At 47.9% G+C, this 15226-nt stretch overlaps 1 protein-coding gene across 1 annotated transcript in view; it reads left to right on the top strand.

The window, feature by feature from the left end:
- The first annotated feature begins 273 nt into the window (after window positions 1-273).
- Window positions 274-15226, top strand: part of LONRF1 (LON peptidase N-terminal domain and ring finger 1) — a 28015-nt gene continuing 13062 nt past the window's right edge. Inside the window, exons 1-3 of the mRNA XM_088478739.1 lie at window positions 274-795; window positions 4644-4762; window positions 12298-12420. Coding sequence (XP_088334865.1) covers window positions 360-795; window positions 4644-4762; window positions 12298-12420 — 678 coding nt within the window. The 5' untranslated portion in view covers window positions 274-359. The remainder of the gene's footprint in view (window positions 796-4643; window positions 4763-12297; window positions 12421-15226) is intronic.

Genomic DNA, 15226 nt, shown 5'->3' with positions numbered 1-15226 from the left:
CCCTGTGCCCGATAATAGCCCTGTGTGTGACTGATAACAAGTAGTAAGGTGATGAAGAGCAGTCACTGATACTTCCTGGAGAGGAGGCGGCATTAATATGAAGATATGATGGTGATGGTGAGTGCACCGAGTCACGTAACCCAGGGTGATCCCCGCCCCAGGCCTCTGTAATGTAACTGTTATGAAACTGGGCAGCGGCCGCATCGTGTTTTGTAACCTGCTCTGGCGCGGCAGCCAATGGGAAGTGTCCATAGCGGCCACATGATCAGTCTTTATGTAAGAGGAGGCGGAGAGCCGGCTCCGGGGAGACCCTGCCTGGCAGCTGCATGTTGCCGAGTTCCCGGTGACAACTCACTGACATGTCCAGACCCCGCTGCGGGATGACGGAGCTGAAGGAAGCCCTGGACTCCGCTCGGCCGCTGCAGCTGGAGGGGTTGGTGGAGTGCTTGCTGCGGCAGTACAGGGGCTCGGCCCGGGGGGGCGCTGCAGAGGGACTCACCACCTCGGGGAGACTGTTGTGCCCGGGCTGCGGTGGTTTCCTCCGTGACCCGGTGACAGCCCAGTGCGGGCACACGTACTGCTGGCCCTGCTTGCGGGGGGAGCCGAGGAGGCGCTGCCGGGTGTGCCAGGGGGACATGGGCTGTCCTCCCCGCCGGACCTGCGTGCTGCTCCGACAGCTGGCGGATCGGTGTGTGCCCAGGAGTCGGGGCTGGCAGCACCGGGACATCGCTGAGCTGCTGGGCGCAGGGCACCACCGGGAGGCCCTGCACACTATCCGCTTGGCTATGGACACAGGTAACCATATACCCTGCCTGTCACTGCCCGGGCCACCCGGGGGCATCACAGTGACATTCGTAGGACTGTGGGGAAGGATCTGCACTGGGGGTGGCAGTACTACCCGGAGCATCCCACAGAGAGTTGGTTGCTCTGTTTATAGCCCTCTCTTCACAAGTTTTGTTTTCCTATAGATCACTATTATAATATTATTATTCACTGTGTGCATTATGTTTTTGTTTAGGTAATTCCTTAGTGAAAGTATTACTGGCTGGTTGCTTAGAAATGCCAATCCATAACCTTCAGGGTCAGGTCATAGTGAACATAAGGGGGCAGTGAATGGTCCTCCAGCTGCAGAACATCTGTACTGAGGAGAAGCTGTCTGCTAGCTACACACTGGTTGGGTTTCTGTCACACACTAGCTTTCCATATTTTGACTGATCTATCTCGTCCGTATAATGACCGGCATGTTGTGGACTTTCTTTCAGTGCAAATTTGCAAACTCTTTACAGTACATTGCCTGGTCTATGGCATGACTTTATAGTGTAATGCAGGGATGGGGAACCTCAGGCCCAGGGGCATTATAAGGCCCCCGGAATTATTTGGTCTGGCCCTCTGAGCTTTTTTCTGCTAGCCTCATCTGGATAGCAGGGTTCCTACAATGGCACCCTGCAGCCAGAATCTGTGCAGCCTGGAGCGTCCTTAGGACACTTCCGACAGTCACAACGCTGCCCTTACAGCTCCCTGGAGCATCCTCAGGGAGCTGTACTCCAGGCATTGCTGTAATCACTGGCGATTGTGGCCCCGTCCCCGTGTGACGTCACATGGAGGGGGCGTGGCCTGCAGCGGGTCCGCGAATAATGTTATAATATATCGAAATGGCCCTCGGCAGAAAAAAGGTTCCTCACCCCTGGTGTAATGGGAAGGTGAAAGTCTCTGGTAGTTTCAAAGTGCATAAGTATAGTGTTTTGTATCAGTCCATGAGCAAAATAAGATCAGGTGACTAAACCACAATCAATGCCAAATGCACAGTAACTGGTACTTCCTCATCTTTGCAGCCCCCTGCTGGCGCTGGTTACGCTACTTGCGTATCTTCACTAGTCAGTGAAGATGCGTAAGTAGCGTAAACATGAGGAAATACCATTCGGCCCCTTGCTGGCTCGCTTAGCTCGCCACGCTGCGGGCACGGTGGCTCGCTTTGCACGCCACAAGGATATATTCTCCCTCCATGCCCACTTGGATGGTAGGGAATGACATTGGACACTGGCTGATCTTTACACTACTTACATATGTAGGTAGTATGTAGGTTTAGCACAGGGCTGCCATCAGAAATGGTGGGGCCCGGTACTGACAAAGTACACAGGGCCCCTCCCGAGGGGAGGAGATGGGGAGATATATATATATATATATAATATATATATATAAATATATAAATGAAATAAAATACATTGAAAAAATTAGACCCACATAAAAATTCAGAAAAAGCTGACTGGATTGGGGGGGGGAGGGGAGGAGGAGGAGGGCTGGCTGAACTGGGGGGGTAGGACAGGGCTGGCTGGACTAGGGTGGTGACGCACAGGGCAGGGGGGGCTGTCTGGACTGGGGGGTGGGGCAGGGCAGGGAAGGCTGTCTAGACTAGGAGAGGGACAGGGAAGGCTGACTGGACTAGCTGGGGAGGCTCAGGGGAGAGTGGGGGGACACGGTAGGGATGGCTGGCTGGAACAGGAGGGGGAGCACTATATCTGTACCTGGTTTGCGCTTCTTCAGTTGGCAGCCGGAAACAGTGGCGCGCTGCCGGCATATCAGAATCATATATGTAGAATAGCACCACTGTGACTGGAAGAACTGTCCACTGCTGCTGCACACATCGGCATTTCACATAGGCTGCCAGGCCCGAGCCATTCAAAGCTCGCGGACCAGCAGCCAATCAGGAGCGGACGCTCCTGATTGGCTGCCGGTCCGGGAGCTTTGATTGGATGGTGCCAGACGCCAGCCAATCAAAGCTCGCGGACGGCAGCCAATCAGGAACGGGCGCGGACGATACCATATTTGTAAATATAATGCAGGGACTGTCAGGCGTTATATATCTGTAGTCCATGGCTGCCGGTGCAGCACCGCAGCCTCCCGGGCCCCCCTCTGTCTATGCTCTCTCCGGGCCCGGGATTCGAGGCCCGGCATTCCCCCCCTGATGGCGGCCCTGATTTAGCATGCCCTAATACCAGAACTGTGGCAGAGCATGCTGGGATGTGTAGTTCAACAGCAGCTGGAGGGCTGCATGTTGAATGCCTGTGGTGTTGTCCGTGTTTTTAATACTAGTAGAGTTTACAAAAATGGGTCTGGAAATAGCAACCAGTTTATTACGCCCCCATCCTGACTCGCAGGACTGATTGTCCAAATGTTGCTTGCTCACTTCATTGTGTTAATACAATTAAATGTATTTAGGTCCAATGTCTGGCACATGTCTGTGTGATGTATTTGCACACAATGCTTATTAAATTGATGCTTTAGTATTAGCTAGATTGTGTGTTACAAACAGTAGAAATAAGGCAACATTGTTACTTGGTGTAAGCTTAGGCGATTGTTCACACTTAGCAGATGAAAAGTACAATAACAGAAGCAAACAAATGACTTAAATCAGTATTAAAATAAAGTGAATGGCTTTTAATGGGGGTTTTTTTTCTCCACCATTGGATTCTAAAATCTTAACGTTTGTATGTTTAGAACGCAGCACAACTGATTTCTGATGCATTAGTAAGCACCTAGTACAACATTCACCTGTTATTTTATTTGCCTGAACTCTATGTATTAAGTAACACTACATGTTCTCATACATAATACATGGCCTGTTAGGGGCACTTTAGGAGAGAATTCTGAAATATCACTGATCATGTTGTCTCCTGCTGCTCTAGTCCTCTTTATTGTACCACCACAGGGTAATCACTGTTGCTGCCCACATACCACACTCCTATACAGCACAGAATGGTTTTCTTTCCTCTGTTTTTTTTTTTTATTATTTTAACGTTAAGAGGTTTACAAAATATTTTCCTTTAGATAGTGGGCAGACTGCTGTCATATTGCCATGCAACATTTTCATGCACATAATTATTGGGTAAAGTTTTTATTAGTCACCAGGTCTCCACGGACCTGTAAAATCTAGCACATCAGTTCTGCACACGAGTGAAGTTAGAGCCGACACACTTCTTCTTGTGCAGCAGTATCTTTGTTATGCAGATCCTGTATATACAGGATTTTCCTAAATGGCAGTACAAAACAGAGATGACAATGGGTGGCAGTAAGTGTGAGCGTCCATATACAAGAGTGTTGGGGATCTGATAAGGGGTGTACTGTTAGGAAACATGGATTGGACTCTCCCCTAGGAAAGAAGCTCCACCTCCAAGTCACATGACTTCTGGTTATGAAACTTGTGATGTCATGTTTTACACAACTAGCATTGCATACATGGCATGTTGGGGGAGCTGGAATGGAGGGGGTTGGAGCATCGTGTATGTAAGGGGATCTCTAAAACGCTTCAATCTGCATTTTTTTTTTTCTAGCAGTCTACAATAATGCCTTTTGACCTAAGATTATCTGTTAAATGATAAGAGGATTGCTATGCCCTGATATGTTGCTTTTGAGAAGAAAATAGTTTGACATAGACTGAATGAAATGTCACTGCTGTTCTTTAGCACGATCTTCTGGTCTGCCAGGACTTGAGATATATCTAGCGTGGGCATTGCCTATTTACTTTCCAAATAATGCTCTTTTTAGCTGCAGTCCCTGATTTGTGTAAATGTGTTAGAACTTTGCTTTAGAGTAATACCTTGCTTGGCACTTGTAAATATTTATGTGTGCGTGTTTCACCCTTGCAGATCCTAATGATTTGATACTGCGTGTTTACAGAGCGGAGTCTTATGCTGCACTATTTGAATTTGGGAAAGCTCACAAGGAACTGGACTTTGTTCTCTCCAAACAACACAACTGGCCAGAGGTGATTATTCTAATGTAGCAATATTGTGCCATACTTATGTTATTCATTTTCTAGTGAGGTCATTGTTTATTAGTAACACTTATCAAATGTCACCTTCCATAATTGGTGCACGCACACAGTGGCCAACTTTATTAAGTACATTTACTGGTTCATGTAAAGTTCTAATCTGCAGTTGTGTTGTAGAAACTACATGGACTAAAGTTTGCAGACATGGTCAGGAGGTTCAGCTGTTCTTCAGACCATGCATGTGAATACTTCTGTATCTGAATAGATGTAAAGCAAACTATCAGCTGTCTCCATCACAAACTCCCCAATGCCGACTTGATGTCTAGAGATACTTAAGGTGCATACACACGTAAAGATTTTCTGTCCAACCATCCAACTAGTTGATTGGTTGGAATGAAAATCTGGTAAGGTATGAAAGCAAATGACAATCAGCAATTTGCTCCCAAACGCCGGAAAATGGACAAAAACTGTTGTTTGAACAAATTGTTTAGATCAAACATTTAACAAACTTGTCTGACGACCATTTTAATCTGTTTTCTGGCATTTAGGAGCAAATTGGTGATCATCATTTACTCCCATACTTTGCCAGATTTTCATTCCAACCAATCAACTAGTTGGATGGTTGGACAGAAAATCTTTACGTGTGTATGCAGCTTAAATTAAATAGTGTACTATATGGAGCTATTGCTAGACCCAGCCCTATAATCAGTCCATCTGCTTCTCTCCTTATGGTGTGTACACATGGTACAACTTTTATGAGCGATTTGGACGATATCGTTCATATCGTTATCGTTCATATCGTTCACTATTTTGCTGTCACCAACCTATCAACGATGCACGTTCCTGCATTGACGATATCTATGGTCTTTCATACATGCAGGCCTACTTGGACGATTTTGTAAAGATTTGCTGTAAAAAGATAGATTTCTTCTTCAGGGTCCATGGGGTCCACAGCCATTACGTTGGGGTATGAATCCCGGTCACCAAACGGTTAATACAAACAAGCTCTCTGCTCCCAGGATGCACCGGGTTTCCTCCTCATATACCCCACCTCCTGCCTCAGGTAGCCAGTTCTTCTTGTTTGGTGTGTTCACCACATAGACATTGGGACTGCTGGAGCAGTCCTGCAGACGAGTACCGCAACCGGATCAAGGGGATGGCAGGTAAACAGGTGGTCACGGTGGCGGCTGACGCGTGGCGGTTCGGCCTCCGGCGGTGAGACTGGCCGGAGGCGCGCTACAGTCAGGAGGCATACGGCTTGTTCTCCTAGCCTAGACCGCCGGGATTTGATGTTCCTGACCAGCCGGGGCTTGTGGCTGCGGCCAGGTCAGTTTACCGGGCAGGTCCAAGCAGCATAGGGGAGGTACGCTTCCCCAGCGGCCCCTCCCCCCAATCCACACGCTAGTTCAGTCCTCTGGCACAGTTGATTGTGGATTGCTCCTCCCAGCCTCCAAATAGGGCAGCCAGAGTGTATGTCAGTTGCGCTCTGAACGCTGCTCCTACAAGAGGGATGCTGAGCAGTCTCCCTGTATACCTTGTCTACTGCTGGTCTAGGTTTATACAGGGCTCTATCCTACCTAAGCTGAGGCTAATTATGGTAGTGAGAGCTTATATGCATATGGCTCGCAGAGTATTTATGCATGACATGTGATTGTTGTCTATGGATACTGTTTCTTCTGTAAAAGACCTGTAATTCCTGTATACTGTCACTGTCTCTCCCCTTCCCTTGCTACAGGTGTGTGGGTTGAGAGTAGAAAGCAGCACATATACACTCAGAACCAGTGGCATAGTGTTATGTCTAAGGAGTCTGAGGGTCAGGTGGCAGGAGCCCCGTTGCTGATATCCTGTGTAGCCTGCAAGGCAGGTTTGTCCCCACAGGACTTTCTACAAAATGGGCTTTGAGAGAACTGTTTCAGACAGCCACCACATCAATTAAGCTTTCCTGTTTCAGGCCCTGAGCCTCCTTGGGCATCATTTTCTCAGGTTATAGCTCAGGTGGCGGAACGGCTGGCTGCCCCATTACCACCGGTTTGGGGTTTGCCTCAGCAGATGCATCCTATGTCCATGATGTGGCCGCCTTGGATGGACCCTGGTGCTGGTAAGGTTATGGCATCATCCTCAGGGGTTTTTCAGCCTCAGGCTGTCAAGCCAAAGCAGCCTAAATCTAGGCGCCATGTACCGCCTTACATGGGTGAGTGCTCGAGTGCCTCCTCCTCCGAGGAGGAACAGGCACAGGACTTTTCGCAGGAGTCTAGCTGCGAGGAGGGTGATGATCATTTCCCAGTAGCCGATGTCCCTTTTCTGATAAGGGCTGTAAAATCGGTGTTAAATATCGAGGAAGGGGATCTTCCACTTAGGAAAGCCCCCCTGTTCAAGCGCCAAAAAGTGGTTAAGGCAGAATTCCCAAAGTCTGAACATTTATCAGAACTTATGGAGGAAGCCTGGGTCCGTCCGGATAAGATAAGCCATTCTTCTAAAAGAATGGCGCTTCTATTTCCTTTTCCAGCAGAGGACTGTGCCAAGTGGGAGAATCCACCATCAGTTGATGCGCATGTGGCACAGATGATTAAACGTACCACTTTGCTAATCCCAACAGTTTCGCTGAAGGAAACCACGGATAAGAGACTGGAGTCTTGTCTCAAATCAATTTTTTCGCTGGCAGGAACGGCCACCCGCCCAGCTATGGCCACTGCCTGGGTAGCAAGAGCTATTGAGGAGTGGGCCAAAACTCTAACGGAGTCTTTACCAGATGCCTCTAAGGAGCAACTGGATATGATCTCCTTTATTAGAGAAGGGGCCTCTAATTTGGGTGATGCCGCCTTGGATGCAGGGATCATTTCCTCTAAAGTTTCAGCTGAGTCCGTGGTGGCATGTAGGATCCTCTGGTTGAAAGATTGGAGGGCAGATGTCTGGTCCAAAAAGGCCCTAGAATTCCTTCCATTCACAGGAGGTGTGCTCTTTGGTCCAGAACTGGACAAAATTGTATCCTCCATGGCAGCCTCAAAGACGGCAGGTTTACCATCAGCAACCTCGTCTAAATTGAGGAGGGCGTCCTTTCGGGGGTTTCGGCCTCGGGGCAAGGCCAAAGGTCAGCCCTCAGCGAGATTTCCACCAAGAAAGGCAGGACCCAGGAAGCCCTCGCAGAACAAACGTCCAGGATCTAGGGTCCAGGATAAACCAGTGGCCTGATGGGACGGGCCTCCCCCTGGGGGATCCCAGGGTGGGGGGCCGACTACTTCGGTTCTCAGAGCCCTGGCACCTCATGACTGAGGATGCCTGGGTTCGGGAAGTTGTTTCCCAAGGGTACGCCCTGACGTTTTGGAGGACTCCTCCTCAAAGGTTCTTTTGTGTAAACCCGCAGGTGGGTTCAGAAAGAGCTTTGGCCCTTCAGAAGGCTATTCTTGCCTTACTAGCATCAGAAGTAGTGATTCCGGTGCCAGAGAACCAGTTCTGAGAGGGGTTTCACTCCAATCTGTTCTTGGTTCTGAAACCGAATGGGTCTTACCGGCCTATTCTAAATCTGAGAGAGCTCAACAAATTTGTTCGAGCCCCCGGGTTCAGGATGGAAACATTGCGATCGATTGTGTTGGCAATGGAACAGGGGGACTATATGGTGTCCCTAGACGTACAAGATGCCTACCTTCACATCACAATCACACAGGCTCATCAAAAATTTCTTCGTTTTGCAGTAGGGGAGGAACATTTTCAGTTCCAGGCCCTGCCGTTTGGCCTGTCCACAGCCCCTCGGGTATTCACCAAGGTGATGGCAGTGATGATGGCATGCCTCAGGCGCCAAGGCGTCAGGATTTTGCCTTACTTGGATGACCTCCTGTTGCTGGGGCAGTCCCCACAGCAGTTACAGGATCATTTGAGGCTGACAGTATCATGTCTGTACAGTTACGGCTGGATCATAAACTGGCAAAAGTCGTCACCCTGTCCGGTACAACAGATGTGTCATTTGGGAGCGAGATTGGACTCTGTGGTGCAGAGAATATATCTGCCGGAGGAGAAGATCCTTGCTCTACAATCACAAACACAGGTTGCTTCGCAACAGGCAAATATCCGTTCTAGTAGCCATGCAGGTCCTGGGGTCGATGGTGGCCACCTTCAGGATGGTGGAATACGCTCGATTCCACTCCAGACCACTGCAGCAATTCATTCTGTCTTGCTGGAACAAGGATCATCTCACGATCAGGTCCCAGCTGCTGCAGCTCTCTCCAGAGGTACGGTTGTCCCTGACCTGGTGGTTGCAGACAAAGCCTCTCAGGCAGGGTCGCCCCTTTTGGGTATCGGATTGGACATTAGTCAAAACCGATGCCAGTCTTCAAGGTTGGGGGGCGATGACGGGGTCACACACTTTCCAAGGAAAGTGGTCAGTGACGGAAAGCAGGCTACCGATAAATATCCTGGAACTAAGAGCTATATTCAAAGCTTTAGTGCAGGCTCAGGAATCTTAAAGGGCACGTCGGTGCAGATACAGTCGGACAATCGCACCGCGGTCGCCTACCTAAATCATCAAGGGGGCACGAGGAGTCGGGCCGCCTTGGCAGAGGTATCAAGAATCCTGGTATGGGCAGAAACTCATCTGCCCACGATATCTGCCGTGTTCATTCCAGGAATCCTGAATTGGGAGGCCGATTTTCTTAGTCGGCAAGAGATAAATGCAGGGGAATGGGCCCTACATCCACAGGTTTTTCGGAACCTTGTGGACAGGTGGGGTCTACCAGAAATAGATCTGATGGCATCAAGAAGGAACAACAAGGTTCCCAGGTACGGATCCTGGACAAGAGATCCGAGAGCCGAATTTGTAGACGCACTGACAGTAAAGTGGCGTTACAAGCTGGTATATCTGTTTCCCCCGTTTGCTCTTCTGCCCAGAGTGGTCAGAAAGATCAAACAAGAGGGCAGCACCGTCATATTAATAGCTCCGGCGTGGCCGAGACTGCACTGGTTCACAGATCTACGGTCTCTCTCCATAGACACTCCGTGGCCTCTGCCATTGAGACCGGATCTGTTGCTACAGGGTCCCTGCTGGTACCCGGATCTTCATCGGCTATCTTTGACGGCATGGCTCTTGAGGTCTCCGGCTTGAGGGAAAAGGGGTTTTCCAAGTCTGTTATACGGACGATGCTGAAGGCACGGAAACCATCCTCAGCCCGTATATATTATAGGGTTTGGCCTACTTTCTTTCAGTGGAGTGAACTGAAAGGGTATGATCCACATAAATTCCTGATATCCAGAGTGCTGGATTTTCTTCAAAGCGGTCTGGAAAAAGGGCTACGCCTGGCCTCTTTAAGGGTACAGGTGTCAGCTCTTTCAGTCTGGTTCCAACATAAAATTGCTCTGAGACCGGATATAAAGACCTTTTTTCAGGGGGTGTTGAGGATTCAGCCTCCCTTCGTTTCCCCGGTTGTTCCGTGGGACTTGACTCTAGTTCTGAAGGTTTTACAGGCTCCTCCCGTTCGAGCCTTTAAATTCAATAGACATCAAGTGGCTAACAGCAAAGACTGTATTTGTCCTTGCTATGGCATCTGCACGTACAGTGTCGGATTTAGCTGCGCTTTCCTTCCGGGAGCCGTTCTTGATATTTCATCAAGATAGAGCAGTACTACGTACTAGGGAGGGTTACCTTCCGAAAGTGGTGTCTAAATTTCATATTAGTGAAGAAATAGTAGTTCCAGCATTTCAGGGCACAAGTCTCTCACAAGGTGAGGCTTCCCTGGATGTGGTCCGAGCGTTGAGAATTTATGTGAAACGCACGAGCAAATGGAGGAAGTCTGATTCACTTTTTGTGCTTTATGGTTGTCATAAGCGTGGCTGGCCAGCCAATAAACAGACACTGGCCAGGTGGATTCGCATGGCAATTTCATTGGCTTATACACAGGCTGGTATGCGTGTGCCGGATTCAGTGACTGCACATTCTACTAGGGCGGTAGGTCCATCATGGGCGGCCCGCCGGGTTGCTTCTGCTGAGCAATTATGTAAAGCAGCCACATGGTCTTCCATCAATACCTTTGTCAAATTTTATGCCTTTGACACTTTTGCCTCTCAGGATGCCTCCTTCGGGCGTAGGATTCTCCTCTCTACCGAGAGTCAGGAGCGTCCCCGCCCGTAGGGTTAGTGCTTTGGGATATCCCCAACGTAATGGCTATGGACCCTGAAGAAGAAAATAAGAGTTATGGTATAACATACCTTTTGTTAACTCTTTTTCTTCGAGGTCCATGGGGTCCACAGGACACCCACCCAGACGCACCTGTAGTTCTGGGGGAGGTTTCCGTAGTTTCTCCTCTTGAGAGTCTGGACTCGTAAGTATGGGTCTTTTCTTTCTTACCCTTTGTTTGTCTCTGCCTGCTTGAGCTTTGTAACGAACTGGCTACCTGAGGCAAGAGGTGAGGTATATGAGGAGGAAACCCGGTGCATCCTGGGAGCAGAGAGCTCGTTTGTATTAACTGTTTGGTGACCAGGATTCATACCCCAACATAATGGCTGTGGACCCCATGGACCTTGAAGAAAAAGTTAACAAAGGTATGTTATACCATAACTCATATTATTTCAGTGAGGCTATCATAGATATCATATCAGCGTGTACAACCAAAATCGTTTGACCTGCACTACAGAAAGTTGGAGGGAATCTATCAACGATATCTTTGGTTACTCCATGTGTATGCAGCAATAGTCCTTTCTCTGGTTTGTCTAAAACAGTATTGTTGCTGTTATGAAATAACAGGACTATAGAAATAGGAACAGAACTAGAACAAATTGGTGCTACAAATTAGTTTCATACTGTGCTTACTCTTAATACATACTCTAAATTGTACTACATTATGAAACACATTTGCATTATGCAAAGCACAGTATAATAAGGAATAGTTACTAAGGGTACTGATTGTTCACTTAACAAAACAGTTTGTAGTAGAAATAGAGAAATCCTTAGTTTGTCAGGCAGCCCTTGGGGGACATTGGAGAGTAGATTGGGAGACTGGGTACTTTTAAATTCTTTTTTTCGCCCCACTATACCTTGGTGGCTGTCTGGAAGACTTTCATTTACATTAAGGAGGAATTCAATTAGTTGCGATCTCGCTCCCGCTAGTAAGTGCAGCTATATGCCGCATTTACGGTATCTCCGGACTTTGTTGGTTGCAAGGTAAACGCACTTAATTAAATTGTCCCCCTAAGTGCGCGTTTCTCTTTCCATATCTAGCCCACGCTGACAGGCTTTATTATTGTTAATTTGTAATCCTCCATGGAACTAATTTTCATACGTACACAAAATGGATGTTGGTTCACCAATACAATAGAAGTGCCAGGTTTGTGGATGTTTTTGCGGCAGCGCCTAGTAACTTCACTATCAATCTAAAAACGCAAATATATGAACCAATATGGGCGTTCTCGCTCGTCTGCTAATAGGTGGTCCTAATGCAGAAGAGTTGGGGGCGTATCTGTTTTGTTTACTGGTTAAGAGCATTGTGCTTTGTAATTTGATTATTTGTTTGGATGTCTCTGCAAACATATTGTTTACTTCATTTAAGGTCTACTTCAGAAAAGCCAAAATTCTTCAGGACACAGGAAATCTGTATGAATCACTGACGACTTACCTGCAATGCTTGGCTGTTGATGAAGAGTTTGCATCCGCCATTACAGAGATAGAAAAGGTAACGGACCATTCAATTCCATTTGTGTTCTAGATTCTGTAAATCTTTTTTCCACCATGAACCTCTAAGCCTTTGGGTTATCCAGACATTATTAATGGCACAATGTATTTATCCCGCTTTCTGTTGTACAGCTTGCTGCATGAATCGGGCATTGCACTTTGCACTTTTCTGACAGTATACGAGGAAGAGACGGAGAGACTCTGTCGGGGTAGCTTACATGGAATATTTATACAATTAAAAATTAACTTTTATCAAGTTGTTTAAAATAGTAGGTTACAAGCAAACATATAACCTTTTTATTATACCACCAAAAAAAAAAAAAGCTTTATTCCTGCATATATGGACTGCAGGCTATGTGGAATGAAAGAGAGAGATAATTTTTGTGATTCAATTATTAGTAAGTTTCACAGTGTGCCTATGTACAAGATTAACAATAACATCCAGATATTCAGGTGGTAATCTCATGGAATAAATATGATGTGTGTTAGAAGTAAACTCAATAATAGATATCATCAGGCATTTTTAGATAAAGCTTAAATGTATCTGTCCTAATATAGCTCCTCAGTTCTAATGTTCAAGTATAAACTGAAATGGAACTCTGGGTCTGTTTATTCCTTCAAGTCACAATGGGCTCGATTCAATTCAGCGCGTTGTTTGGTCCGACCATTGCCAGTTAAGTCTGAGAATGCTGGTTCTCGTGACTTAACCTGGGAGTTTAGTCGCGAGAACTGACATTCTCCAACAAATGTGTCGACCGCGAGGCTGTTAGCGAGGCGCTAAGCCGGAAAACAGCCTCGTGGCTGTCACTTTTGTTGGATTTCTCCTCGCACTCTCAGGAGGGTGCGATAAGAAATCCTTTAGTCAGATCAATCAGGGCGCTGAATAGAGAACTCCCTCCTGGGGCTTTTCAGCATCGTGCTTAATTGAATCGAGCCGATTGTATCCAGTTGTTGCCATATATAATTTATTTATCCAAAACAATTTACTCTTGGATACTTATATGACCTCAGGTTAGCCCTTTTACTTAAAATAATAATTTTAATTACCGTATATACTCGAGTATAAGTCGACCCGAATATAAGCCGAGGTACCTAATTTTACCACGAAAAACTGGGAAAACTTATTGACTCGAGTATAAGCCTAGGGTGGGAAATGCAGCAGCTACTGGTAGTAATCCCCCCCTGGTACTGTCCCCAGTAGTAATCCCCCCCTGGTAGTGCCCCCAGTAGTAATACCCCCCTGGTAGTGCCCCAGTAGCAATATCCCCCCCTGGTAGTGCCCCCAGTATTAATCCCCCCCTGGTAGTGCCCCCAGTAGCAATATCCCCCCCTGGTAGTGCCCCCAGTATTAACCCCCCCTGGTAGTGCCCCCAGTAGCAACATCCCCCCCTGGTAGTGCTCCCAGTATTAATCCCCCCCCCCGGTAGTGCCCCCAGTAGCAGTATCCCCCCCTGGTAGTGCCCCCAGTATTAACCCTCCCTGGTAGTGCCCCCAGTAGCAACATCCCCCCCCTGGTAGTTCCCCCATTATTAATCCCCCCCCTCTGGTAGTGCCCCCAGTAGCAACATCCCCCCCCCTGGTAGTACCCCCCGGTAGTAGCCCCCCCAGTAGAAAGAAATGTAAAAAAAAAACACACTTACCTGTAACCCCGCTCCTGGTCCCGACGCTGCTACAGGCTCCTCCGCCGCTTTGCATAATGGGAGAGACGTCGTCATGACGACATCTCTCCCATTACCCACTGCGGGAGCCGGAAGATGGCTCCCGCAGTGGGAGCAGCAGTAGCCGCTGAGAGTCTGACAGACTCTCAGCGGCTGCTGATTATACCAAACACATAGCTGCCGGCTCCGGCGGCTGTGTGTTTAGCAGTGTGTAGTGCTGACCGAACTCCGTCCGGTCAGCGCTACACACGCGGTGCAGGCTGTGTCACAGTGACACAGTCTGCACCGCGGCCCGCAAGTTACGCTACTCAGCAGCGTACCATGCGGGCATGACTCGAGTATAAGCCGAGGGGGTGCTTTTTCAGCACAAAAAATGTGCTGAAAAACTCGGCTTATACTCGAGTATATACGGTATATAGCACTCTTTCTCCAATAGGGCTTATGGCAATTAACAGATAAATGTGCATCCACACTGCATAGAAAATATCAATAATCACTTTAGAAAAATCACCGTATAATATTGCCAGCATGCAAGCAGGGCCGGATTATAGGTGGGGCGGAAGGGGCGGTCGCCCAGGCCCCCGACACTGCAGCAAATATTGCCCCTACCTACACTGCTCCCGGCAGTGTATTTCATCACATCTGCTGCCGGGAACCAGTTCCCGGCAGCGATGGAGACGTCCGAGACCCCTGATCAACAAGAATCTAGTATATCCGCCTCATTGGCAAGTGCTCTGTCAGCGGCACATGCAGACCAGCACACTGCACAAGTCACTGCTTCATTGTGCACCTGCTTTACCAAAGTTGTTCTTGTCCGAGTGCTTCACAGAAGGTCCCTTCCTGGATCTAGTTTCCATAACTATGTAGGCAGTCTCCTATTGGCAACTACTCATTTTATTGTTGGGAGGGGGGCAGAGTGGCCAGTTTTATTGATGGGGGGGCCCCCACAGGCCTTAATTGTTTATATTCCAGTAGCAGGTCTTAGTTAGCAGTGATAAAATTACCCATGTAGCACAGTATAAACCTTTCAAGAAGTCCTATTTGTTCATCCAATATTAAGCTGCCAGCATGCATACATAGTTATTAGTGTGCCAAGAACAGGTCCTAATCATTGGATACTATGACCTAAATAAATCGCTTAAAACGAGC

Source organism: Taudactylus pleione, unplaced genomic scaffold, assembly GCF_031769625.1.
Source record: "Taudactylus pleione unplaced genomic scaffold, aTauple2 ptg000218l, whole genome shotgun sequence".
Lineage (NCBI taxonomy): Eukaryota > Metazoa > Chordata > Amphibia > Anura > Myobatrachidae > Taudactylus > Taudactylus pleione.
Note: the sequence above shows the minus strand (reverse complement) of the source record. Positions and strands in the feature narration are given on the sequence as shown.